This window comes from Tamandua tetradactyla, chromosome 6 (genome assembly GCF_023851605.1).
Source record: "Tamandua tetradactyla isolate mTamTet1 chromosome 6, mTamTet1.pri, whole genome shotgun sequence".
Taxonomy (NCBI): domain Eukaryota; kingdom Metazoa; phylum Chordata; class Mammalia; order Pilosa; family Myrmecophagidae; genus Tamandua; species Tamandua tetradactyla.
Genome location: NC_135332.1, coordinates 164,449,012 through 164,474,451, shown reverse-complemented (window position 1 = coordinate 164,474,451; position 25,440 = coordinate 164,449,012). Strand labels below are relative to the sequence as shown.

The 25,440-nt window shown below is 38.6% G+C and overlaps 1 protein-coding gene across 1 annotated transcript in view; it reads right to left on the bottom strand.

Moving 5' to 3' along the window:
* Positions 1–836: 836 nt before the first annotated feature.
* The window catches only part of DEPTOR (DEP domain containing MTOR interacting protein), a 168,101-nt gene continuing 143,497 nt past the window's right edge, over positions 837–25,440 (bottom strand). Inside the window, exon 9 of the mRNA XM_077167555.1 lies at positions 837–6,377. Within this exon, the coding sequence (XP_077023670.1) occupies positions 6,249–6,377 (129 nt within the window). The 3' untranslated portion in view covers positions 837–6,248. The remainder of the gene's footprint in view (positions 6,378–25,440) is intronic.

Sequence of the window (25,440 nt, the reverse complement as noted above, 5' to 3'; positions counted from 1 at the left end):
AAAGCTATGCCTGAAGAACCATTAAGAAGAAATGAACTGAGAGAAAGATAAATTCAGTGCTCACCATGTGGTTATGCTGGGGAAGGAAAAGTGGGAGACAGAATCGGGAAGAAGAAAACCCTTATAAGGGAATCACTGTCGATGTTATGCTACTTGGGTTGGAAGGTAGTTTCTAACATCGAACCACCTTCAGCAACATGACGGGCTTCATAGCCCTCCTTTCCCGTGGAGAGAAAACTTCTAGGAGTCTCTTAAAGGACCAACTGGAGCCAGAAGTATGTCTACTCATTTTTATATTCCTCTATAGAATGTCCAGCAAAAAAAAGCGAGTCCTTAGGAAAGTTCCTACAATGAAAGAGTGAATAAATGAGAAAAAGTTTCAAAGTTCTCTCAGGTAATATTGAGTGCAGTCTGCATAGCCACTTATCTCCATACTTTATACTGCCCCACCACACACACAGATTTCCTATTTGGTTGATTAAAAAAATAGAACCAATGTCTACCAGACTAGTGAAAAGCACATAGTATTTTTCCATATGTGATATTCATTCTATAATACCCATTAATACTGAACTGCGTAGAGAGAAAATCCTTCTGAATCAAATAGAGCACGGAAAAAGATTTTTAATGCATTATTTTTTTCAGGCAAAAGCGCTTCAGAAAACATCCATCGTTAAGCAGTTTTACAAATGGCACTTTTGAGAATTAGATATGAGTCCCATGTATTTTATCTGTCATGTTGTAAAACCAGCTTTATAATTCAAACTTTTCTTAGGATTACAAAAAAAAAAGGCTAATCTGTTCTAAAAGACAGAAAAAGCCAAAACCCTAATGTCTTTGTTTTGAAGAATTTAACCTTTATTTCATGCTAAACGCCTACTTATTTCATATTATAATTTCCAGCATGATGTTACATTTTTTTAATAAAGGAAGCAAATAAATCTCAAACTAATTTAAAAATAACATATATATTAAGCTCATATATTAATTCATTTTACAATACCATATGATAATTTCGATGAACAACTTCATTTTGGTACACTGCAGATTTGTCCTTTTTGGTACAGAACTGAGGAAAAACATATTACACCTGAAATTCTGACTTCAATGAGTAAAACCATGATCAGTGACATCAGTAGATGAACCAGTTAGCAAAACCGAAATGTTACAGAGTTTCTGATCATTTACAATCAAAATGGAACAGGATTAATACGCAAGAGAGAGAATAACTAATACCATCAGTTTAAAATGAGCCTTGAAAGCACATTATTTTTACAACATATTTGAAAGGAATGAGTTTTAAGAAATGTAAGATTCCAATTTGGAGTGAAAGGGGTAGTTTTTCAAAAATTAATTTCTATGACTTCAACACAGTCCCCTTTAAAAAGATGGTATAAAGTTGATGACATTTAACCTACTCAAGATGGGTATCATATCAATGTTACCCATCATTCCTCAATTAGTCCCCTAATTAATTTATATAATTAATCAACAGAGATTATTAATGAAACCAGAAACAGGATCAAACTTAAAGGCAACTTCATTTGTCTCGTCACAATAGAATTAACAAATGTGACTTTCAAATTTGCACTGATAACACATACTATGCTAATGTAGAAGCAAAAACCACTTTCATCTTCATCACAAACACATAAACATATCACACAAACATCTAAAAATTAAAATTAATAGTATTTTTTTAAGGGAGCAAAAAAAGTCATCTTAGACATTCTCAATGAATGAAAACCTCACACACAATACACTCATCTATCTGAAGACTATACACACAGGCACACACAAACACATGAAATAAAAACACTTAGAAACATTGCTTATTGCTAATTGAGAATAGTTCTTGGTGTTACATTTAAGAATGGTTTTTTTTTTATTTTAAAGCAGGTCAACTATCAAAATATCACCCTAAATATTTATTTCTTTTAATGATATGATTTAACAACCCAAAGCCTGAGAATTAAAACATGTACCTTTACCTTCACAGATAAATGTGTGACACCATTTTCATTTTGTAAATAACCTAAAGCTGAAGGCCCATTTTCATTGTATTACTGTAACTTCACTGAATGCAGTAATAGTACAAAAGCCACAGGGCTGGAAGATGAGACTGACATTTGGCCCAGGCTCTGGGCCCAAAAGCCTCATGACACTCGGCATGCCATATGACTATCCCATGCCTTAGTTTCCTCCTCAGTAACTGAAAAGACTAAACGTACTTATTCTCCATGGCCCCAAACAGCCACTATCACTTCAGGATTTTCTGACTATGAAGTTTCATTCAGCATCAGATTTTATTCACAATCCAATATTATACCACTACCCTGTTGTTGTTCAGTAATTTGCATCTGGATTACTGAAACTTTCCAATGACTTGGTATCTTCTTGGTCCTTAACCAACAATAGAAACAATAGAAAGTACTATTAAAATGGTGACAAATTCTTTGGAGCTCCTCCCATCAAAAGGCAGAGTCTATTTCCCTACCCCTTGATTCTGAGTTAGGCTTGTGAATTGCTTTGGGCATGGAAGTGACCCTGTGTCACTTCTAAGCAAGTCTACAAAGGTTTGCATCTTCCACTCCCACCCTCTTAGATCTCCCACCTAATGAGGAAGACTGGGCTAGCTATGGGGAAAAGTCATACTGGGTAGAACTGAGGCCCTCTGGCCAATAGGCCCACCTAAGTACTAGACATAGGCATGAGTCCATCTGGGACCAGCCAGCCCCCATCCATGCAGCTGACCAGCTGACTGACCAGAAATGTGTGTGTGAACCCAACCGACCCCTCCTGCAGCAGTAGCGAACCATCCCAGCTGAGCTGTCATAGCTGCCAACCCACAGAGTCCAGAGCAAACAAATGGTATTGTCATACGCCATGTTTTTGGGTGGTTTGTTAGGCAGTAATGGAAAGCTGACATATTATTCTGCATCAGGAACTGAGCTAGGAGAAGGGAATAGATAACCTGGGTAACAAGCATAGTCCCTTAAAGTGCTTAGAATGATGTTTAGAGTGTAGTGGGGGAGAGATACATATAAAGGGGGCAATTTCAAAGGAAATGTCTTCGATGCTATAATGCAAGCACAAAGACTCATGGAAATGCAGAGAAATGGCATCAAAACCAGAACAAGAGAACTGGCAAAGGCTTCTCAGAGGAGATAATATCTAAGGGGAGTCAAGAAGAAAAAAAATTTCAGACAAACAAAGAGAAGGAAGAACATTCCAGAGAGGAGAAACTTTACATACTACGGCCAGAGGGTCAAGCCAGTGCCCCTAGGAAAGTAAGAGAATCAAATCTAATTACAATGCGAAGTTGTTGGGATTGGCTGCAGGGGTAGCTATGGAAAACTCTCTTGACCCTAAGTATTTAGCATTCTCTGGCATTTGGACTTCAAACTGAGGGCCATGAGAGCCAAAGGAAGGAACGTTGTTTTGGTTTTTTTCTCCGTTAGTATTCATTTGACCAAAAGCATCAGTGAAATCCTCTGATTCAAAGAAACTTTATAGGGCAGGAGGCTATGTGGAGTAAAGAGAGAAGCTTCTCTGGTGCTTAGTTTAGTAATGTGGCAGTCATGTTATGCCAGGGTCCAAAGTAATGGGCATTGGGACTTGAGAAGAAAATAGCAGTAGCAGGCAGGAAGATACCATTCCCTGAAAGGAGTTCCTTTTTCTTATAAATTAGTGAATTAATAAATTAATGAATTAATAGGTTAATGAATATCTGGGGACAGAAAGCCTTTAAGACTCATATTTTAAAGGCGTTATTAAAAAAAACTTTTAAATAAGAGTGGGAAGATCTCCCGATGACTAGGTATGTGACCTTGGGCACAAGACTAACCTCTTTATGAGGCAGTCTTCTCATTTGTAAAAGCAGATAATGATGGTATTGACCTCACAGGTCAATAAGGATAAACCATGCTTAGCTCAGTTCCTGACACACAAAAGCCCTCAATCTAAAATCCCTAAATTGGGGGTAATCAGTGGGCTTTAGCATTAAACAGACATGTGTTTGAATCCAAGCCACATTGCTTAGTAGCTGTGCTGTTTGAAAGGATCTGTGCCCCCTAGAAAAGCCCTAAATTCCATTTCGTAAAGGCAGAATAATCCCTATTCAATACTGCATGCTTGAAACTAATCAGATCATCTCCCTGGAGATGTGATTTAATCAGGAGTGGTTGTTAAGTTGGATTAGGTGACAACATGTTTCCACCCATTTGGGTGGGTCTTGATAAGTTTCTGGGGTCCTATAAAAGAGGAAACATTTGGGAGAAAGAAAAAAATTCAGAGAGAGCAGAGCAGAACAACATAGCCATGAGAAGCAGAGAGTCCACCAGCCAGTGACCTTTGGATATGAAGAAGGAAAACGCCTCCCAGGGAGCTTCATGAAACTGGAAGCCAGGAGAAGAAGCTAGCAGGTGACTAAGTGTTCACCATGTGCCCTCTCACTTGAGAGAGAAACCCTAAACTTCATCAAACTTCTTGAACCTGTCTTTCCCTGGATGCCTTTGATTGGACATTTCTATGGACTTGTTGTAATTGGGACATTTTCTCAGCCTTAGAACTGTAAACTAGCAACTTATTAAATTCCCCTTTTTAAAAGCCATTCAGTTTCTGTACATTGCATTCCAGCAGCTAGCAAACTAGAACAGTAGCCCTTGCAGCTGTGTGAATTTAGGATCTAGTGTTAATCTGACTGAGACTTAGTTTCCACACCTGAAACCTGAGGGTGATAATACCTACCTTGCGGAGTTGTAATGAAGATGAAAGGAGATAAAAAATGTCAAATGTTGTAGCACAGAACCTGGCCTACAGTAGAAATGCACATACTAAGACAATATTTCTCAAATGTAAATGGACAGAATTAATGTTATACATTCTATATTACTTCCAAATCCTATTTTCTGACTAAAACAAACCAATCATAAAAGTTGAATTTTTAGCATGATATGTCTGTTCCATCAGTACCAATAAAAAATGCTAACCTATCACAAAGAAATGATTGAGGTACAGCATTTGTGTTTTACTTTGCTAATGTGTGGTAAGAAAGGAACCTGGTCATCAGTATTCATCATATAAAACTAAAAATAATTTAAAATTCCCTGCCTTCTTAATTTGGCACGTTGAGGAATCTCCTCTATATACCAACCCCAAAATGCACTCTTCTATAGACCAAAAAAGGAAACATGCATATAGGCAAGTGAGCTGAAAAGTTACAACTCAAGGTGGTGATTTGGGGAGAAAAATACCTACCCACCCCACCTCAACCAATAGGTGGCATATCATGTTATAAGAACATGTTACACCAGAAAGCTAGTAAAATTTCAGGCCATGAAATTTTAGAGTTTCAGGTTTTATCACATATGGGCCAAGTTCTAGACCTTAAGTGGCCCAAAAGTAGAAAAAGTAATACTTTCTAAGTGAAATCTTGCCAGAAAACTTGATTTTGAAATATGTTTATATGCAACCTTTTTGTTTACATTCAACACATTTAGGATTGATTCTAGAAAGCATTTATAGCTGATTTGAAGACCAAAGTGATTTAGGCACAGAAAAAGGAAATAGGGGACCACACAATTTTAAGTAGTATCACCCTATCCATCCCCACCTTAAAGCATCACATTTGTTACTAAAGCTAATGCCGTAATTGAAAACATGAATTTAAAAGTTGCTACTAAAGGCAAGATTTATGAAAAAAAATAATTTTTGATGGCTTTTAAGCACTTGAATGCTGTAGAACCTTCTTAAAAATGCTAGCTAACCAATCATGTTCTTTAATTTGAAGCTAGGTGAAATCTAGATTCTCTATTGGCCAATCCCATGCTGATTTTGGTGAGAGGACATTTTAAGTCTGTAAACATTGTTCTATCAATTTCCAAGAAGAAAATTTTAGCATGTTGCTTTTTTGGTAAGAAAGGCATTTCAACAAATTTCTGAAAAATAAATTGAGGTAAAAACAATGAATAAGAACTACAAATAGAGATTTAGTAAGGCAATTCTACCAAGTAGGAAAATTCTGTTTCCCAAAAGTTTTTCACAGACATAATTTTTTTGAAGAAGTGTTTCCTGGTTCTTCCACATTCAAACAGCATTTGAAACTCAAATTAAGATGTGTATATACAGAGAAAAGGTTCATTTGCCCAAAGCCATCATCCTTTTGCATGAAAGTCTTATTGCATTGCTTTGTGTTGTCCTGGCTTTGATCATTCACAGGCCACTAAGGGGCTGGGAGGTCCTCTTGCTCAGCACTCTAACTCTTCCATGACTTCCATGACAATTGTCCTTGGACCCGTCAGAATCAGATTGCTCACCGTCCGGTAATCTACATGCAGCACATTGAGCCCATTTACGGAGACAACAAACTGGCAGACCTAAAGGAAAGAGAAAGAGAGGGCATTTTTTAAAGCTCCTGGCTTTTCACAGACCTTTAATAAGGATGCTATGTAGCACTAAAAGGCAACTTCATCCTTAAAATAACCAACCCTACCCTGTGACAACTTCAATTAAACAATTCCCAAGGAACTTTTTCTCAGAGTATGATGGTTAGGTTCATATGTCAATTTGGCCAGGTGATGGTGCCCAGTTGTTTGGTCACGCAAGCACTTGGCCTCACCATTACTGTGAGGACATCTCATGGACTTAAATCATCAGTCACTTTATTGCTTCTATGGCTGATTAGATCTATGATCAACAAAGGGAAATGTCTTCCACAATGAGAGAATCCAATCAGTTGGATTTTATCCAATTAGTTGAACACTTTTAAGGGAAAGGTGACAACTTCAATAGTCAGAAGAGAGAACTATCATCTCTATTTCAGCCAACCAGCCTCTCCTGGAAAATTCACTGAAGACCTTCATCAGAGTTGTCAGTTTGCAACCTGCCCTATGGAATTTGGACTAATGCATCCCCACAGTTGCATGAGATATTTTTATAAAATCTCATATTTATAGGTATCGTCTGTTGGTACTGTTTCCCTAGAGAACCCTGATTAATACAGGGAGGTATGTAATATAATGAAAAAAGCATTTGTTCTGATGTTTTAACATTGGGCTCAAATTCTAATTCAACAACTTACTAGCTTAAGCTAGGTATTTCCATTTCTGAGCTTCATTTTCCTCAGTTAGAGATAATGTGATATCATCATCATCATCCCTACATTGTAAGAGTGTGGTAAGAATTAAAGGGGGTAAGCTATACAAAGCATCTACTACAGTGCTCTGAACTTACAGAGTACTCAATACATTCTGGCTATGACTCATATATAGGAAGTGTATATATGTACGTATATACAATACATGTATAATCAATATATAGGGAGACCCTCTGACCTGGTGGTTTCAGGATGGTCATTTTTATGCTACTATTCCTGCATGATTAATAGGGCCTCCTTTCACTTCCCAAGAACTCCAGTTTGGAGAATAAATTCCACACAGGGAAAATTTGTGGAATTTATTGTCTCAATGGATTTATTGTCTCAATGGATGAGACCAGCAAAGTTCAGCGTAAGTGAGGACCAGTTAAGGCTGTGAAAGGATATATAATTACAATAAAATAAAAATCACTATTCAATAATGAGCAGCCACTATGGATATGTTGTGTTGGGCCTGATAACAATCCACAGACTGCCCCAAATGGAGGGATTTCTCTTGAGGTTGGTGGCAGAATTAAAGGCTAGGTACTTTAAATTTAGCTGCCATAACTTAACAATTATGTGTCTGACATGTCTGACACACAAAAAAGTAGCTTATTTATGTCACTCAAATAGAAAAATGGGGACAAGTGGATCTCAAGCTGTTGGGTGCATTTAATTAGCAAAACATAACCAAACAGAATGTGAGTATGTACAAGGTTTGGCACTAGTACATACTTGCAATAGGCAGAATAATACTGTCCCCCACCCCCAGAGATGTCCTTATCCTAAGCCTTGGAACCGTGAATATGCTAACTTACATGGCAAAGAGGAATTAATGCTGCAGACAGAAGTAAGGATGTTAATCATACGATCTTAAAATAAAAAAGATTACCCTGTGTTATCCAGGTCAAGTCCAATGGAATCAGAAGGGTCCTTCTAACTAAGAAGGAGTAAGAAGATTAAAGGCAAAAAGAGATGTGATAATGAAAGCAAGAGGTTGGAGTGATGTGAAGGGGCCAGGAGCCAAGGAAAGCAAGTGGCCTCTAGAAGCTGAAAAAGGCAAGGGAATGGATTTTCCATGGATGCCTTCAGGAGGAACCAGTCCTGCCAAAACCTTGTTTAAAACCTCTGACCTCCAATGCTATAAGATAATAAATTTGTGTTCTTTTAAGCCACTGTTAATAGTAATTTGTGACAGCAATGATGAGAAACTAATAAAGGATACAATGAATGTTTGTTGATGAATGAAAAAGATATAAGCAAAAAGAGCATGATTAGGATTGAGCCTGAAGAGCTTGTTGCTCCTTATAAATTATCCCTTCTCTTACCAGGCAAATAAGAAAATAAAAAGATGAAAAGACAGAGGGAAAATGGGAGAGATGATGGTGAGAAGAAGGAATGAATCAGATTATTTGGTTGAGATTGATTAATGATGCCTCCCAAAACTTTTGTTCTTATAGTCATATAACCTGAAGTATAATGCCTGAGTAATTAATGTGTACACATGCTTCTTGTTATTAGTAATTGATTTAGGGTTGACTGCTTAACACATAATGAGGAAAAATTAAAATGCTCCAGGGAGCCACCATTTGCTTTTTTTAAAAAAATTTTTTTAACTTTTTTTATTGTATAGTATAACATATATACAAAGCAAAGAAATAAAAAAATAATAGTTTTCAAAGCACTCTTCAACAAGTTGTTACAGGACAGACCCCAGAGTTTATCATGGGCTAATACACAATCCTCTCCCATTTTTCCTTCTAGCTGCTCCAGAATATAGGAGGCTAGAGAGCTTAAATATTTTTTTTATTATCACAATCGACTTTTTTTTCCTTTTTTTTTTTGTGAAAAATAACATATATACAAAAAAGCTATAGATTTCAAAGCACAGCACCACAATTAGTTGTAGAACATATTTCAGAGTTTGACATGGGTTACAATTTCACAATTTTAGGTTTTTACTTCTAGCTGCTCTAAAATACTGGAGACTAAATAACATATCAATTTAATGATTCAGCATTCATATGCATTTGTTAAATCCTATCCTCTCTGTATAACTCCACCATCATCTTTGCTCTTTCCATCCCTCTCTTTATGGGTGTTTGGGCTACGGTGATTCTAACTTTTTCATATTGGAAGGCTCTGTCACTAATATGGGGTAGGGAGATGGAACTATCTGATGTCCTGGAGAGGCTGGGGTAGGTTTCAGGACTTATCTTGACCATGGACCCATCTGGAGGTTGTAGGTTTCTGGAAAGTTACTCTAGTGCATGGAACCCCTGTGGAATCTTATATATTGTCTTAGGTGTTCTTTAGGATTGGCTGGCATGGTCCTGTTTGGGAGTTGGCAGGCTATGATAGGTAGCAAAGTCTAACTGAAGCTTGCGTAAGAGCAACCTCCAGAGTAGCCTCTCAACTCTATTTGAACTCTCTCTGCCACTGAAACTTTATTAATTACACTTTTCCCCCCATTTGGTCCATATGGAATTGTTGATCCCATGGTGCCAGATCGAGATTCATCCCTGAGAGTAATCTGCCATATCGCCAGGGAGACTTTCACCCCTGGATGTCATGTCCCACATAGCAGGTAGGGCAATGATTTCACTTGCAGAGTTGGACTTAGAGAGAGTGAGGTCACATCTGAGCAACAAAAGAGGTCCTCCAGAAGTAACTCTTAGGCATGCCTATAGGTAGGCTAAGCTTCTATGATACCCACATAAACTTCACAGGAGTAAGCCTCCTGATGGAGGGCATGGCCTATTGACTTGGGTGTCCCTAAAGTTTGACACAGTATCAGGGGATTTCTTGATGGTAAAGATTAATAGTTCCATATTTTTCTCCCATCCCTCAGGGGCCTTTGCCAATACTTTTTTATTATCTGCTTAATATACTTTAGGATGTATCCAGGAATTACAATAATCTATACAGGATTAAAGGACCTCTTTCTTATTCTGTGCTCCCTGTGTTTCAATTGTTTAAATGAGCTGTACAGGTAGGTTGAATTAGATTATGCACTACAGAAAATTTCAGTTCCAGACCAAATAAACCTTTCTTCCATTGGTCTCAAAGAGTATGTGTGGTTCTAAAATACAGACACTGTCTTCCTTACCCCTATGTTCTGAATTACTTTAATCCCATCCTGTTCGGGTACATTCTTATATCTAAATATCAGGTTATATATACAAAACACCCTCTTAAAATCCAGAAATAATAATCACCACTCTGGATTTACTGTGTCCATTCTAAAAGCTTACAACGTAGGCCCCTGTTTTCTTATAAGCATTTTCTAAAGGTGACAATACCATTCTTATTCTTTTGTTTCTGGCTTATTTTGTCTCACCAAATGTCCCACATGTTCATTCACATTGTTGGATGCCTCACGACATTGTTCCTTTCTGTAGCAGCACAACTTCATTCATAAGTATACACCATCGTTGCCAATCTACTTCTCCATCAGTGCATCCTTCAGCAACCTGCATTCATCCGGCATCATGTAGAGGGTCCAAAGTCCACAGTCCATAAACATTCTCAATTTTAGATAATTTCATTGTTCCCAAGAGAAAGAAAACCAATAAACATACCCTCGCCAAATAAGAAATCTCAACCTCCTCTTAATTCTTGTCCCTCACCCCATTATTTATCTCTGCTGTTGCTGTGGTAGTGCTAATGGTTGCCTTTTGAACATAGCTCATAGTATGCAATAGCAGATTCCCCCTGTACCCTGGACTTAAACACTCTTTATATAAGAATCATATCTTTCAACTAATTCTTGTGAGAACTAATTCATATTTCTAGTGTTAATTAGTGGGACATGTAGGTCTATACAACCCCTTCCAATCTTGTTAATCTTCAATGTGGTAATAGTATTTACAGATCCACTAGAGAACCACCTTCACTCCTATCTATCCCCTTACATTGGAGTTCAACCTCATTAGCTAATGGTTCACCCATCTCTAGCTTCTTTCGCTCTCTAAGCCTCCTATATTCTGTATTATAAGCCTTTGGTTACACCTTCATGCTGGTCATAAAACTGGAATCATACAAAATCTACCCTTTCGTCTGGCTTACTTTGCTCAGCATTATGTCCTCAAGGTTCATCCATCTTGTCATGTGCTTCAGGATGCCATTTTGTCTTAATGCCACATAATATTCCATTGTATGTATATACCACATTTTGTTGATCCATTTGTTGATGGACATTTGGTTTGTTTCCACCTTTTGGTGACTGTGAATAATGGTGCTATGAAGATCAGAGTGTGAAGGTCTGTTTGTGTTGTTGCTTTCAGCTCTTCTGGGTATATACCAAGTAGTGCTATTGCTGGGTCATGGGCAAATCAGTATTTAGTTTCCTAAAGAACTGCCAAACAGTCTTTCATAGTGGCTGCACCATTATTCATTCCTACAAGCAGTGCATACGTGTCCCAGTTTCTCCACATTGTCTCCAACATTTATAATTTTCTGTTAGTTTAATAGCAGCCATTCTTATAGGCATGAGGTGGTATCTCTTTGTAGTCTTGATCTGCATTTGCTCTTCAGAAAAATGCCTGTTCAAATCTTTAGCCTATTTTATAATTGGGTTGTTTGTTCTTTTGTTGTTGAGTTGTATGATTTCTTTGTATATACAGGAAAGCAAACCTTTGTCCGATACCTGAGTTCCAAATATTTTCTCCCATTGAGTTGGCTACCTCTTCACCTTTTTGACAAAGTCTTTTGAAGCACAGAAGCATTTGATTTTGAGGAGTTCCCATTTATCTATTTTTTCTTTTGTTGCTTGTGCTTTGGGTATAAAGTTTAGGAAGCTACCCCATCTTAGCAGGTCTTGAAGATGTTTCCCTAAATTTTCTTCTAGAAGCTTTATGGTGCTAGTTCTTATATTTAGTTATTTGATCCACTTTGAGTTAGTTTTTGTGTAAGGTGTAAAATAGGGGTCCTCTTTCATTCTTTTGGCTATTGATATTCAGTTCTTCCACACCCAATTATTGAAAAGACTATTTTGTCCCAGTTCAGATGATTTGGGGGCCTTGTCAAAAATCATCTGACCACAGATTTCGTGGTCTATTTCTGCACTCTTGATTCAATTCCATTGGTCAATGCTTCTATCCTTGTGCCAGTACCATGCTGTTTTTTTACCACTGTTGGCTTTATAATAGGTTTTTAAGTCAGGGAGTATTAATCTTCCCACTTGGTTCTTGTTTTTTAGGATGCTTTTAGCTATTTGGGGTCTCTTTCCCTTCCAGATTAATTTGGTAGTTAGCTTTTTCAAATCTTCAAAGTATGTTGTTGGAATTTTGTTTGGTACTATGTTGAATCTGTAGATCAATTTAGGAAGAATTGACATGTTAACTATATTTAACCTTCCTATCCATGAGCAGGGAATATCTTTCCACCTAATTTAGATTTCCTTTGATTTCTTGTAAAAGTACTTAACCTCCCTAGTTAAGTTCATTTCTAAGTACTTGATTCTTTTAGTACTTCTTCTTTTTTTTTTTTTATGCATGGTTCAGGAATCGAACCCAAGTCTCCTGCATGAAAGGTGACTATTCTAACCACTGAACTATGCATGCACCTCTTTTAGTACTTTTTTGAATGGAATTTTTTCCTTAACTGACTCCTCAGCTAGGTCACTGCTTGTATATAGCAATGTTACTAATTTTTGCACATTAATTTTATATCCCACCACCTTGCTGAATTTGTTTATTAGCTCAAGTAACTTTGCTGTAGATTTCTCAGGATCTCCCAAGTATAGTATCATATCATCTGCAAATACTAAGAGTTTGACTTCTTCCTTTCCAATTTGGATGCCTTTTATTTCTTTGCCCTGCCTGATTGCTTTAGCTAGAATTTCTAGCACAATGTTGAATAGTGGTGACAGTGGCATCCTTGTCTTGTATCTGATTTTAGGGGGAAAGCTTTCACTTTCTCTCCATTGAGTACAATGTTGGCTATCTTTTTCTCATATATTCCTTTTATCATATTGAGGTAGTTACCTTTTATTCCTATCTTTTGGAATGTTTTTATCAGAAAAGGATGTTGGAATTAGTTGAATGCTTTTTCAGTATCAATCGAGATAATCATGTGATTTTTCCCTTTTGATTTGTTAAGTGCTATATTATATTAATTGATTTTCTTGTGTTGAATTATCCTTGCATTCTTGGTATAAACCCCATTTGGTCATGGTGTATAATTCTTTTAATGTTCTGTTGGATTAGATTTGCTAATATTTTATTGAGAATTTTTGCATCTATGTTCATTAGGGAGATTGGGCTGTAGTTTTCCTTTCTTACAGCATCTTTACACCTGTTTTGGTATTAAGATGATATTAGCTTCATAAAAAGAGTTAAGTAGGGTTTCTTTTTCCTCAATTTTTTTGGAAAAGTTTGAGCAGGATTGGTGTTAGCTCTTTAAGGAATGTTTGATAAAATTCCCCTGTGAAGCCATGTGACCCTGGGCTTTTCATTGTAGGAAGATTTTTGATGACTGATTGAATTTCTTTACTTGTGATTTGTTTGTTGAGATCTATTTCGTCCTAAGTCAGTGTAGCTTGTTTATGTGTCTCCAGGAATTTGTCCATTTCATCTAAGTTGTCTAGTTTGTTGGCCTATAGTTGTTCATAGTATCCTCTTATGATTTCTTTGGAGTTTGTGGCAACACACCCCTTGTCATTTCTGATTTTGTTTACTTGCATCCTCTCTCTTTTTTACTTTGTCAGTTCTTGCTAGTGGCCCATCAATTTTATTGATTTTCTCAAAGAACCAACTTTTGGTTTTATTGATTCTTTCCATTGTTCTTTTGTTCTCCCATTCATTTATCTCTGCTTTAATTTTTGTTATTTCTCTTCTTCTACTTTCTTTGGGGTTAATCTGCTGTTCTTTTTCAAGTTCCTCCAGGTGTGCTGTTAAGTCCTGGATTTTTGCTTTCTTGTGTTTTTATATAGCATTTAGGGTAATAAGTTTCCTTCTTAGCACAGCCTTTGCCACATTCCATCAGTTCTGATGTATTCTCATCAGTTGTATTCTCATTTTCATTTATCTCCAGATAGCTACTGATTTCTTGAGCAATTTCTTCTTTGACCCACTGATTGTTTAAGAGTGTATTATTTAATCTCCATATATTTGTGAATGTTTTCGTACTTTAGTGGTTGAGATTCAGTTTCATTCCATTGTGATCAGAGAAAGGGCTTTGAATAATTTCAGTGTTTTTAAATTTATAAAGACCTGTTTTGTGCCCCACCATATGATCTATCCTGGAGAATGTTCCATGAGCACTAGAGAAGAATTTATAACCTTGTGCTTTGGAGTGCAATGACCCATACATGTCTGTTAGGTCTAATTCATTTATCAAGTTATTTAACTTCTTTATTTCCTTGTTGATCTTCTGTCTGGTTGTTTGCTCTATAGAGGAGAGTGGTGTACTGAAGTCTGCTACTATTATTGCTGAAATATCTATTGCTTCCTTCAGTTTTGCCAATGTCTGTCACATGTACTTTGGAGCTCCTTGATTGGGAGCATAAATATCTATGATTGTTATATCTTCTTGGTGAATTGACCCTTTAATTAAAATACAGTGTTCTCCTTTGTCTCTTATGGTGTCTTTACATTTAAAGTCTATTTTGTCCAGTATTAGTATAGCTACTCCTACTTTCTTTCGGTTACAACTTGCAAGGAAAATCTTTTTCCATCCTTTCCCTTTCAATCTATTTGTGTCCTTGTGTCTAAGATGAGTCTCTTGTAAGCAGCATAGAGCTGGATTCTGTTCCTTAATCCATTCTGCCAAACTGTATCTTTTAATTGGTAAGTTTAGTCCATTAACATTCAAAGTTATTACTGAAAAGGCATTTGATTCCATCATCTTATCTTTTTTATTTTATTTGTCAAATCTATATAATCTTTTCCCTCTTTCTCTTTGTATTCTTTAAATTATCCTTGGTGGTACTGTTCAATTCTGTGCCCTCCTCCACACCTCCCTCTCCAGTCTTTTTTTTTTTTTAGCCAGTAGAACTCCTTTTAATATTTCTTCTAGGGCCAGTCTCTTGTTGACAAATTCTTTCAGGACTTCTTTGCCTGTGAAAACTTTAATCTCTCCATCAATTTTGAAGGACAATTTGGCTGGGTACAGAATTCTTGGCTGGAAGTCTTTCTCTTTCAGGATCTTGAATATATCTTACCACTGACTTCTCGCCCCCAGAGTGCTAGTTGAGTAGTCTGAACTCAGTCTTATTTGGTTTCCCTTGTAGGTAGTAGATTGTTTTTCTTTTGCCACTTTCAGGATTTTCTGCTTCCCTTCAACATTTGACAGACTGATTAGTATGTGCCTTGGGGAAGGCCTATTTGGATTTATTCTGTTTGGAGTTTGTTGGGGTTCTTTGACTTGTATGTTTATGTCCTTTATGAGGGTTGGGAAGTTTTCCCCCCTTATATCCTCAACTACTCTTCCTAGCCCTTTACTCCTCTCTTCTCCTTCTGGAACACCAATGATTCTTCTATTTGTGTGCTTTGTTTTGTCTATCATTCCCCTGAGTTCCCATTTGATTTTTCCATCTTTTTTACCATTTGCTGTTTTGAGTCTTTGAAGTCAATTATCCTGTCCTCTATATCACTTATTCTTTCTTCTGTCTCTTCAAATCTGATGTTGTCTATCTCTAGTATGTCTTTTATTTGGTCAACAGAATCTTTAATCTCTGTGATATCTGCTACTTTTCTATTTATTCTTTCAAATTCCTCTTAATGCTCCTCTACTGTCTTCTTGATCTCCTTTATGTCATTTGCTATATCCCACTTACTGTACTATGTAGAGTTGTAGGAACATCTTTGATGAGTTGTTCCAACATCTGTGTCTCCTCTGGTGTTTTAATTTGGTCATTAAACAGGGCTGTATCTGTCTGCACTGTGCTATGCTTAGTGATCTTCTCTGTCTTCATGGCATGTAAATATCTTGATTGATTTACTTTGGGAGTTGATTCCTTTCAGTAGCCTAAGGCCTTGTGTTTGTGGGATGGTTGTACAGCAGGAAGCAGGGCATGGGGTGGGGCACTCAGTATGGTGATTTGTTTCAGGGGAAGGATAGGCACAGGTTGGGGATGTTATGCTAATGCTTGTGAACGTGGGCACCCAGCAGCTAGGGAGGATGTAGCTGTGCGGGTGCACTGGTAGGGGGCATAAACCTGGTGTATGCTGGTCTAAGGCATGGGGCCCTTTGTGCACATGCGCAGAGCTGTGGCAGCAGGTCAGCGTTATGCCTTTGTGGACTGGGGGCAGATGTGACCCAGCTGAGCAAGTCAGCACTTTCTCAGAGCTGGGAACTGAGGCTGAGGGCTGTGTATATGTGTGGTTCTAGGACTGCTGTAAAGAGCATTTCCCACAGCTGAATGATGTGATTGGGGGCCCATGTGCATGCATGGGCTTGGGAGTGCCATAAACTGATGTGCAAAGCTTTGGGGCCAGGGTAAGGGTGTGCGACAGTGTGGGCAGGGGTAGCCTAGCTAGGAGTTTAGTGCCTGCAATCTTTATCCGCTGGCAACAGATTGCAGGGAACAAGGAGGGGGAGGTAGTGCTTGGGAGGGGTGCAGGAGAGGTGCGTTGGGCTGCACTTGGGGTGGGGTAGGGGGCCAGTACGTGTACTGGGGGCTGGTGGGATGGGGTCACCTGGAGCATGAGGAATTGGAGCGGGTGACGGGGTTCAGGTGCGTGGGGTAGAGGGTGAGTCACCAGTCACGGGCTGCGCTGGTGAGGGTAGCGTGCCCAAGGAATGCGGCCTGGCTTACTTCCTAGTCCTGCACTCCCATCCATGCACTCCTGCTGGCTCTGCAGCTCTGTGCTTCCATGCCAGGCTCCAGCTTTCTTCCTCTCAATTCCTTGGACTCTGCAACCAGGGCTGTGCGTGTAGTGCAGAAGGCTCTCATGTCAGCCACACTCCCGAATCACCATCTCAGTCGCCCTCCTGTCCCTTCTCCTACTTTTCCATGAAGCAGAGCTGATCTCGAACTACTCTAGTCGGCCATCTTCCCAGAAGTCCCACCATTTACTTTTATTGTCTCTGAATGGGTAACATTATTACTCAAACCCTAAAAATTTCTAAATTTCTGCTCTTATTTCTTACATACACCAAAATTGGAATGTATTAGATGGGCAATTCTGCATCCGTAGGAAAGGCATGGGATTTGGCATCTAAAGAGAGGAATTTAAGTTCTACTGCGCTGGATGACCTTAAGCAAGTCACTTCTCTCTGTCTCAATGACATTGTTTATAAGATACAGTTAGGTGGAAGTGTTTATCCTCCAAGGTTCAACTTATTCTTTTTGTTTTGTTTCATTTTGTCTTTCTTTTCTTTTTTTTCTCCCAGGTTCAACTTAGATAATGTAGTTAAAACCACTTTGCAAATATCAATCACTATACCAACACTGGATTCTATTAACTCCTTTCCCTTTAAAAATAGTCACTTCCTTCACGGCTACAGGCAAACACCAAATGGAAAGTGGGCAGTGGCAAGCAGAGCGGTTATGTACTCAATAAATACCCACTGTGTTTGTCATAAACCTCAGAATTTTCCACTCCCAACCTACACTGCCATAGTTTCTCTTTATACAGGAGATCACACCTTCACCATTTCTCCTTTCCCATTTCACATCTCCTCCTGGATTCTGGGCACATCTTGTGCAAAATTAGCAGCTCTCAGCCATGGCTGAAGTCATAATAATCATAACTGAGGTCATACCTAGCAGATCATAATCAGTTTTGAAGTAGGCCACAAGCAATATGCAGGGCAATTTAACACTAACTTAATGTAGCCATTAGCTTGTACTTTGTTTTTCCTGCAGCAGCAGCCAAAGAATGAGAGGAACTCCCCCCACACAGAGCATTCGACCTGGACTGCTCTTCCCTGCAAAGGGATGAAGAGCCTTGTATGTTGCCAAATGAGAGGGCAGCAGTTGCCAGATGGACCCACCATGGAGCTTACCCTGCACAGCCTCTCAAACATCAGATGTGCCAGCCAGAGATCTCTCAGGAATCATAGTCAGCATTCAGTCTCACCCACAATTATATTTTTTCCACATCATGTTGGTTTATTTTAGTTGAGCAACATTTAAAAATTAGGATATTATCCATAAAAATCCAGATTCTCCAGAACAATCTGAAGATCTGGTCACACCAGGTCTGGATGGCCACGTGGCAATGGCAGGCTGGGGCTGAGTAGGGGCTGCCCTTTCTAGATGGGGCACAGATTCTCTCATTTGCCAAAATCCTTACTACCTCCTATTTTTCTTACACCTAGCTGATATGCTTTGGGTTTATGATTCCTGATTGGGGCCCACTAGAGGGAAAGAGCTGAAAAGAAGGAGGCTGAGTGCTTTAATAAATAAAGTAACCCAAATCTCTATCAACTTATGAAAAGAGAAATAAAATGTGATATATTCATACAACAGACTATAATTTGGCAGTAAAAATGAGCAAACTGCTGATATATGCTATAACATGGATGAAGCCAGAAAACAGGATGCTAAGTGAAAGTATCAAGTCAATACAGACCAAATATTTATGATTCCATTTATATCAAATGTCCAGAATAAGCAAATTCATAGAGACAGAAAATAGATTCGTAGTCACCCAGGGCTGGGAAGGTTGGAGGGAAATAGGAGTGACTACTTATTCCCATTTCGATGGGAATGTTCTAAAATTGATGATGGTGATGGTGGTACAGCTCTGTGAAGGTACTAAAAACCACTGAATTGCTCACTTTAAGCTGCTGAATGTTAAGGTTGTGAATTATATCTCAATAAAGCTGTTATTAAACAACAACAATAAAAGGAACCAAAGGGAATAGGAGTCCGATGCCGGGAGTGGGCACGTCCCTGTGGACAGGGAGACAAAGGTTGTAAGATTGGTTCAAAGACTAGGGTCATGTGTGTCTCTTGATTGTGGGGCTCTTGGCGGCTATAAAACCTTAGATGTTGACGGCTGTGTGCTCTGGAGGATAGGTATTCAGTGACCTTTGCTCAGGACCTAGGTCTAGGGGATTCAGGAGTGGCAGAAAGGGGCAGCCAGCAGGGCCGGCTGAGTGAGGATCAGTGTCATTAGTAATGCACACTGGCCAAGGTCCATTTTACTGGACTTCTGAGGCATTGGGATGGGGGTAGAGGGTGTATGATCCCAAAGGGAAAGAGCACGGAGAAGGGGCACCAAAATATGCTGATACTGAACATGTCATCAACCTTGGTGAGTGGCCTCTTCAAGCGAATTTAATTTTAGAAAAATAAAATAAAAGGTCATTTCTTATATCTTACTTGCACACATAAACACACACACACATTTCTCAAATATCAAAGTTTTTGACTGACTTGACTTTCTAAAGTGAGGCCAATTTAAGGCTTCCCTAAGCATAATGACAATCATACTCCCTTATATCCCCACATGCTCTCCTGAGAAGTAGAGGACAAGAATACTTGGTCGGAATAATTTGGGCAGAAAGGAAAAAAGTATTTTCAAAGTCACCTTAGGGGACTGGGAAGAAAAGAGGAAATATTGAACTTCCCCAGGAGGAATTCCTGATATGCTCGCAAGCAGTGGGGACAACCAAATCAACAGGCTAAGTCCTCAGTCTTGGGGTTCGATTCTATGGAACTTATTCCTGCAAAGGAGAAGCTAAGCCTACTTATGATTATGCCTAAGAGTCACCCCCAGAGAACCTCTTTGATTGCGCAGATGTGGCCTCTCTTTCTAAGCCCACTCAGCAGGTGAACTCACTGCCCTTCCCTACATGGGATGTGATTCCCAGAAGTGTAAATCTCCCTGGCAATGTGGACAGGACTCCAAGGGTGGGCTGGGACCCATCATTATGGGATTGAGAAAGCCTGTTTGACCCAAGAGGGAAGAGAGAAATGAGACAAAATAAAGGTTCAGTGCCTGAGAGATTTCAAATAGAGTCTAGAGGTTATTCTTAGGCATTATATAGATATTCCTTTTTAGTTTATGGTATATTGGAGTGGCTAGAAGGAAATACCTAAAACTGTTGAGCTGTGTTCCAGTAACTTTGATTCCTGAAGACAACTGTATAGCTATACAGCTTTTACAATGTGATCGTGAGATTGTGAAAACTCTGTGTCTGATGGATGCTCCTTTCATCCAGGGTACGGACAGATGAGCAAAAAAAAAAAAAAAAAAGGAAAAATAAATAAATAAATAGAAGGAGATAAGGGATGAAATAAATTGGGTAGATTGCAATACTAGTGGTCAATGAGAGGGAGGGGGAAGGGGTATGGGATGCATGAGGTTTTTCTTTTTTCTTTTTATTTATTTTTCTGGAATGATGCAAATTTCTAAAAATGATCATGGCAATGAATATACAACTACGTGATGGTATTGTGAGTCATTGATTGTATACTTTGGATAGACTATGTGTGTGTGAAGATGTCTCAATAAAAACATTAAAAAAAAAAAAAAAGAGTGGGGTAGGAGCAAGTGCACTGGGCCTCACTCAGATCCCAAAGTCCCCACCTGTGCTGCCACCTGAGAAAGACGAAGAAATCTTGTACTAGTTAGTGTGTGGAGGATATAAATGAAATAAATATTTAAAAAACAGAAGTCTCTGGCTTCATGAAGCTTACAATTTTATTTATGAAGAAAAAATACATATATATTTTTTGAAAAGGCAGGATCCTTTTCAAAGCAGCTGGCATCCTCAATAAATTCTGTCATATATTGAAAGCCTATTCTCTTCTAGGCACCAATCCAGGTACCTTAACAAACTTTATAAAATCGTGAGCCCCACTGATTGTATACTATGTATGGACTGTATGTGTGTGAGATTTCTCAAAAAAAAATTCTAAAAATTAAAACAAAACAAAACATACTTAATAAATATAAGCCACTTGGTAAGATCTGTTGGGTTTTGGCCATCCAACTGCCATTCTGCTAAAAGCAACTTAATATTCTTTTTGGGTGTCACCTGTCCCATACTGTGGGCAATATGGAATGAGAATCCAATCGAGGTGTCCTGTTCCCCTATCAGTCACAAGACCAAGCATGTGGGTCAATCAGTCTCTGTGGTGTAGACCATTGAATCTGGAGCTGAGTAATGAGGGAGAAAAAGTTCATTTGCTCTGATACTTAGATCCTGAGACATGCCTTGGTTCTTGGCCTTTACCAAGGATAGTTTTCTAGACTTCCTTTTGATTCTCTTACTTATACTTGATATCCTTCTGATCACATTATTTTCCCCCCCATCTTATGTTACCTAGAGCTGTTTTTGTTGTTGGCAACATGATCCCCAATAAAATCTTTATATGCAAACTGAATCTCAGAGATGTTAAATTACCTGCTATGGTCACACAGCTGTGTCACATCTGGAATTGGAACTCTGGCCTGGATGACTCTACTGCCCTACATAAACACAAATTTATTAAAGTGCAATATGTATATGCAAGCTCCAAGGAATGCAGAGACTAGAAGACCAATGTGTTTTTTCTTCTTTGCTTTGTTAATTCAACAGTCTAGGTCCTTTCAAATGTATTATGGTACTGATATTTATGTTCTTCCAACTCTGTAAGAATGTTTTTACTCTGTTAAGTTTGAGTTGCTTTTTGCATCACTTAAATTCCTCAACAATATGTAAACTAATCACTCATTTCAACCTTTTTCCTTGGATAAGGCAAAAACAAAAAGCAAAATCCCAAATAACCTTCAAAACATTTATCACGCCTGTATTCTTGGTAGTATTTTTGGATTCAGGCTGTTACGGAAGACGTCATCGCTCCCTAAGTGGTCCTAACAACTGTTGTGGTTCCAACACTTGCAATGTCCTGCTACTAAAATGTGCAAAACGATCCAGAAGTGCATGTATTGCCATGCCATGTATTCAGTTCAAATGGATTTTCAATTAGCATTTTTGGTACATTATGTCCTGCAAATCAACACATATTACGAGTAACTGCAGGAAGCACACAGCCTGAGGGAGAACGCGTCCTTCGTTATATTAAAAGGGCGCAGGCACAGGCAAACAGAACATCTGACTATTCTGAATAGCCCTTCCTTAAGGACAAATTACCTCCTATTGGGGAGGACTTAGATCCTATCCATAGGGGTCATGAGATACTTTTCTTCTGCTCCCAATTATCTTTACCAGATCTGTTTTCTAAGATGAGATCGCAATTCTCTCATTTCCCCAGTCCTTAGAAAAGAGATTAATCATGAACTCATGTAGCTGTTCTGTAACTCATCTCCTACAGGGAGGTAGTGCCTTAACTTTCAAAAGAAGGCTATGGAGGCCATTCTCCTTAATGAAAAGGAAGAACAAAACCTTCACAAGTCATAGCAGGCAATGGTAAGTCATGTCTCTGAGCAAGTAGGCAGTGGAGAAAAGTTCTCAAACCCATGGTTGGCCCTGGAAGTGTTAACAGGAAGAGGTAGGCAGGACTCGGCACGTTTCAGGTGAGGTCTGTTTGGAATCAGTCTCTGGGCTGAACTCCAGCCTCATTCCTGATGGGAGACCAGACCAACTACATTATCTTCCCTCTAATTCCTCTTCGTACAACCAGTCCCCGCAGATGCAGGACAGCCCTCCAGACAGTCTGGGGTGCTCGTGGGGTCGTGCAACTGCACATTTGTTCTTGCCTGGGTTGAGTCCCACCGCACATATTTCACTGTTCTATCCAAGGTGGGAGTGAGGCAGGGGAGAATCGTGGCACCTGTGATGAAGCAAATGTCTCCTCGCTGCCGTGGTAATCAGTGTTCACCAAGAAACCTGCATCCCTGAAAATGTGCGTGGATGTGAACTAGACTCTGCCTTTTCTCTCTGTATTTTCTCCTTCTGATCTAGAAGGAGAAAGGATTAATGAGGGGTGAGGTTGCTTAAGGCTGTCCTTGAATGTAATAGAAAAACAGGAATCAGGGATTTAGCAAGACAGAGAGAGACACATAGAGAGGAAGTTTCGAAGTCAGAAAGAGCCAGTGGGGGAAGAAAGAGAGACAGAGATAGAGACAGATACAGAGAGTAATCGGGGGGAGCCAGATCCTGGTTAAAATAGGGGCATCTGCTCAGCGTAATTATACAGAAGGGAGAGCCGAGACATTAAGTGGCAAGTTATTGCTTAAATTAATCAAGCAAAACACTCAGATGTGTTCATCTTATCAACCTTCCAGAAAAGAAGTGGAATTCTCTTCCACAAATCCCTGGGAAGTATTTCACTCTTCTTCTCCCGAATACATCTTATGGCAGGGAACCTATCAATCCATGAGGAAACCTTCTTTGGACAAATTGCAAGTTAGAAGTTCCAGTCATGTACCCAGTCAACATTATTTAAGCCATTTCACTGTTCAGTTTCGTAAGTGAAAAGCATACCCAACTAGAAAACAGCTACTCTCAAACTGCATGCAAATATGAGTCACCTTTGGAAGCTAGTTGAAAAGGAATTCTCAGGTCTTCACCAAAACCTAGGGAATCACTCTCTGGGTGAAGCCGAATAATCTGCATTTTCATTGAGCATATGTGATTCTGATACAGTACTCAGTTGAGGAAAAATTTCCATAAAATATCCACCAGAATTTTTTACATCAAAAAGATAAAATGCTTATCTCATACCTTTTAGGATTATAATGATACATTATATGACCATGAATATTAAGAGTCTCAAGTATAAGAGGGAAGCTGACACTTCTGTTTTTATTAAAATTATGACTTGCTTGAAATCTATATCCTTTTTAGATCCAAATTTTGCTAATTTTTGAACTGCAAAACTTCATTATTATTTGTACGAATAATGTACAAATGCCTAAGTTTAGAACTATTATTGAAAGAATGTCCAAGTTATTCAAAACAAAACAAAACAAAACCAAAAACCCCACAATATTAAAAATAAAATCTGCTGCCATGTAAGGACTACACACACCTTTAAAGCCACATGTGAACCCATCATCTCTCACTTGAAGTGGCAAATAAATGTAAGCATTGGACCTGCTGAGAATAAGGCTTCAGGCTTTTTTGACAGCTAAAATATCAAAAAAGAGAGAGAAGAGGAGGGTTCACTTTGAATTAGGGCCACAAAAGTCATGAGTAGATTAAGAAATATTTGAAAACTGGTGAAGTTAAGCATTTAGAATATTTTGATTGCTCCTATGATGTACCATGGTTTTCATAATCAGATACAGGTAAATGTGAAAGCAATAGCATAAATGTCTACATCAAGCACCGCCTTTTGATGGATGATTTCTTTCTCCTCTCTACTATATACACGTGTGAAAAGCCTAACCAAAGGATTCATGCACCCAGATCACTCTTTACGTCAGCACTTGCCAGTCAGCACGGGCAGTGTTATGATAGCTTTAGAACACGTAAAATCTTTCCAAAGCTATTTACATGTATAATATCATTTAAAATCCACAACATTTCCTGTGAGTCAGATATGGCTATTATTATTATTCCTATTTCATAATTGAGAGCACAGACCCAGAGAAATAAAATAACTGGCCCAAGTTCATAGAGCTAGAAAGTGGAGGTAGGAGCCTGACTCCAAACCCATGTACCCATTAAGCCCTGGGCTAATCTGCCTCCCAAGTAATAGCCTGGATCCCTTAAAAGTGGGTCCAATAGCACATGGATGAATGACTTGAGCTGGTGTCTAAGTGCCTTGTACATACAATGAATTTCTTAAGAATAGTGCATTTGATTTTTCTTCCTACCATCTCTGAAAATGTAATAAGGTTATTTGATGATCATCATTATCAAAACCATCTTTATCCAGGGAAGAACATGATGGGGAGAGGAAAGGGGGCAATTTTACTCTTTTAAAAATTTTAAGTTTTAATCTTTACATCTGGTTCAGATCTGATAGGCGTATATACCCTGTTATCTTCAACCAGTGTGCACACAATCATGTTGATTTAATATCCTGGAGAATCCGGAGGAAGGCCCCTCACTGAGACAGCTCCTCTTCTCTGCTAGAGTGACATCAGGATGCAATAAAGAGGGAATACCATTGACTTCCGGGTGAAGAGTATAGAGCCCAGGAGGAAAGGCATAATATGAATTCAAAGTGTACAATTACCCTTGGTAACAATAGACCAATAAAGGTGTATATTCAGAATACCAAAAGAACCCCTATTAAACAGACTGCTCAATTAGAAAATGTTCAAGATGTGCACAGACACTTGACAAAAGTAGATACCCCAATTGCTGATGAAGATATGAAAACATGTTCCACTTCATTCATTATCAGAGAAATGCAAATAAAAGCCACACTGAGATACCATATCATACCCAACACCATGGCTAAAATTAAAGATAGTGACAATATCAAATGTTGTTAAGAATGTGGA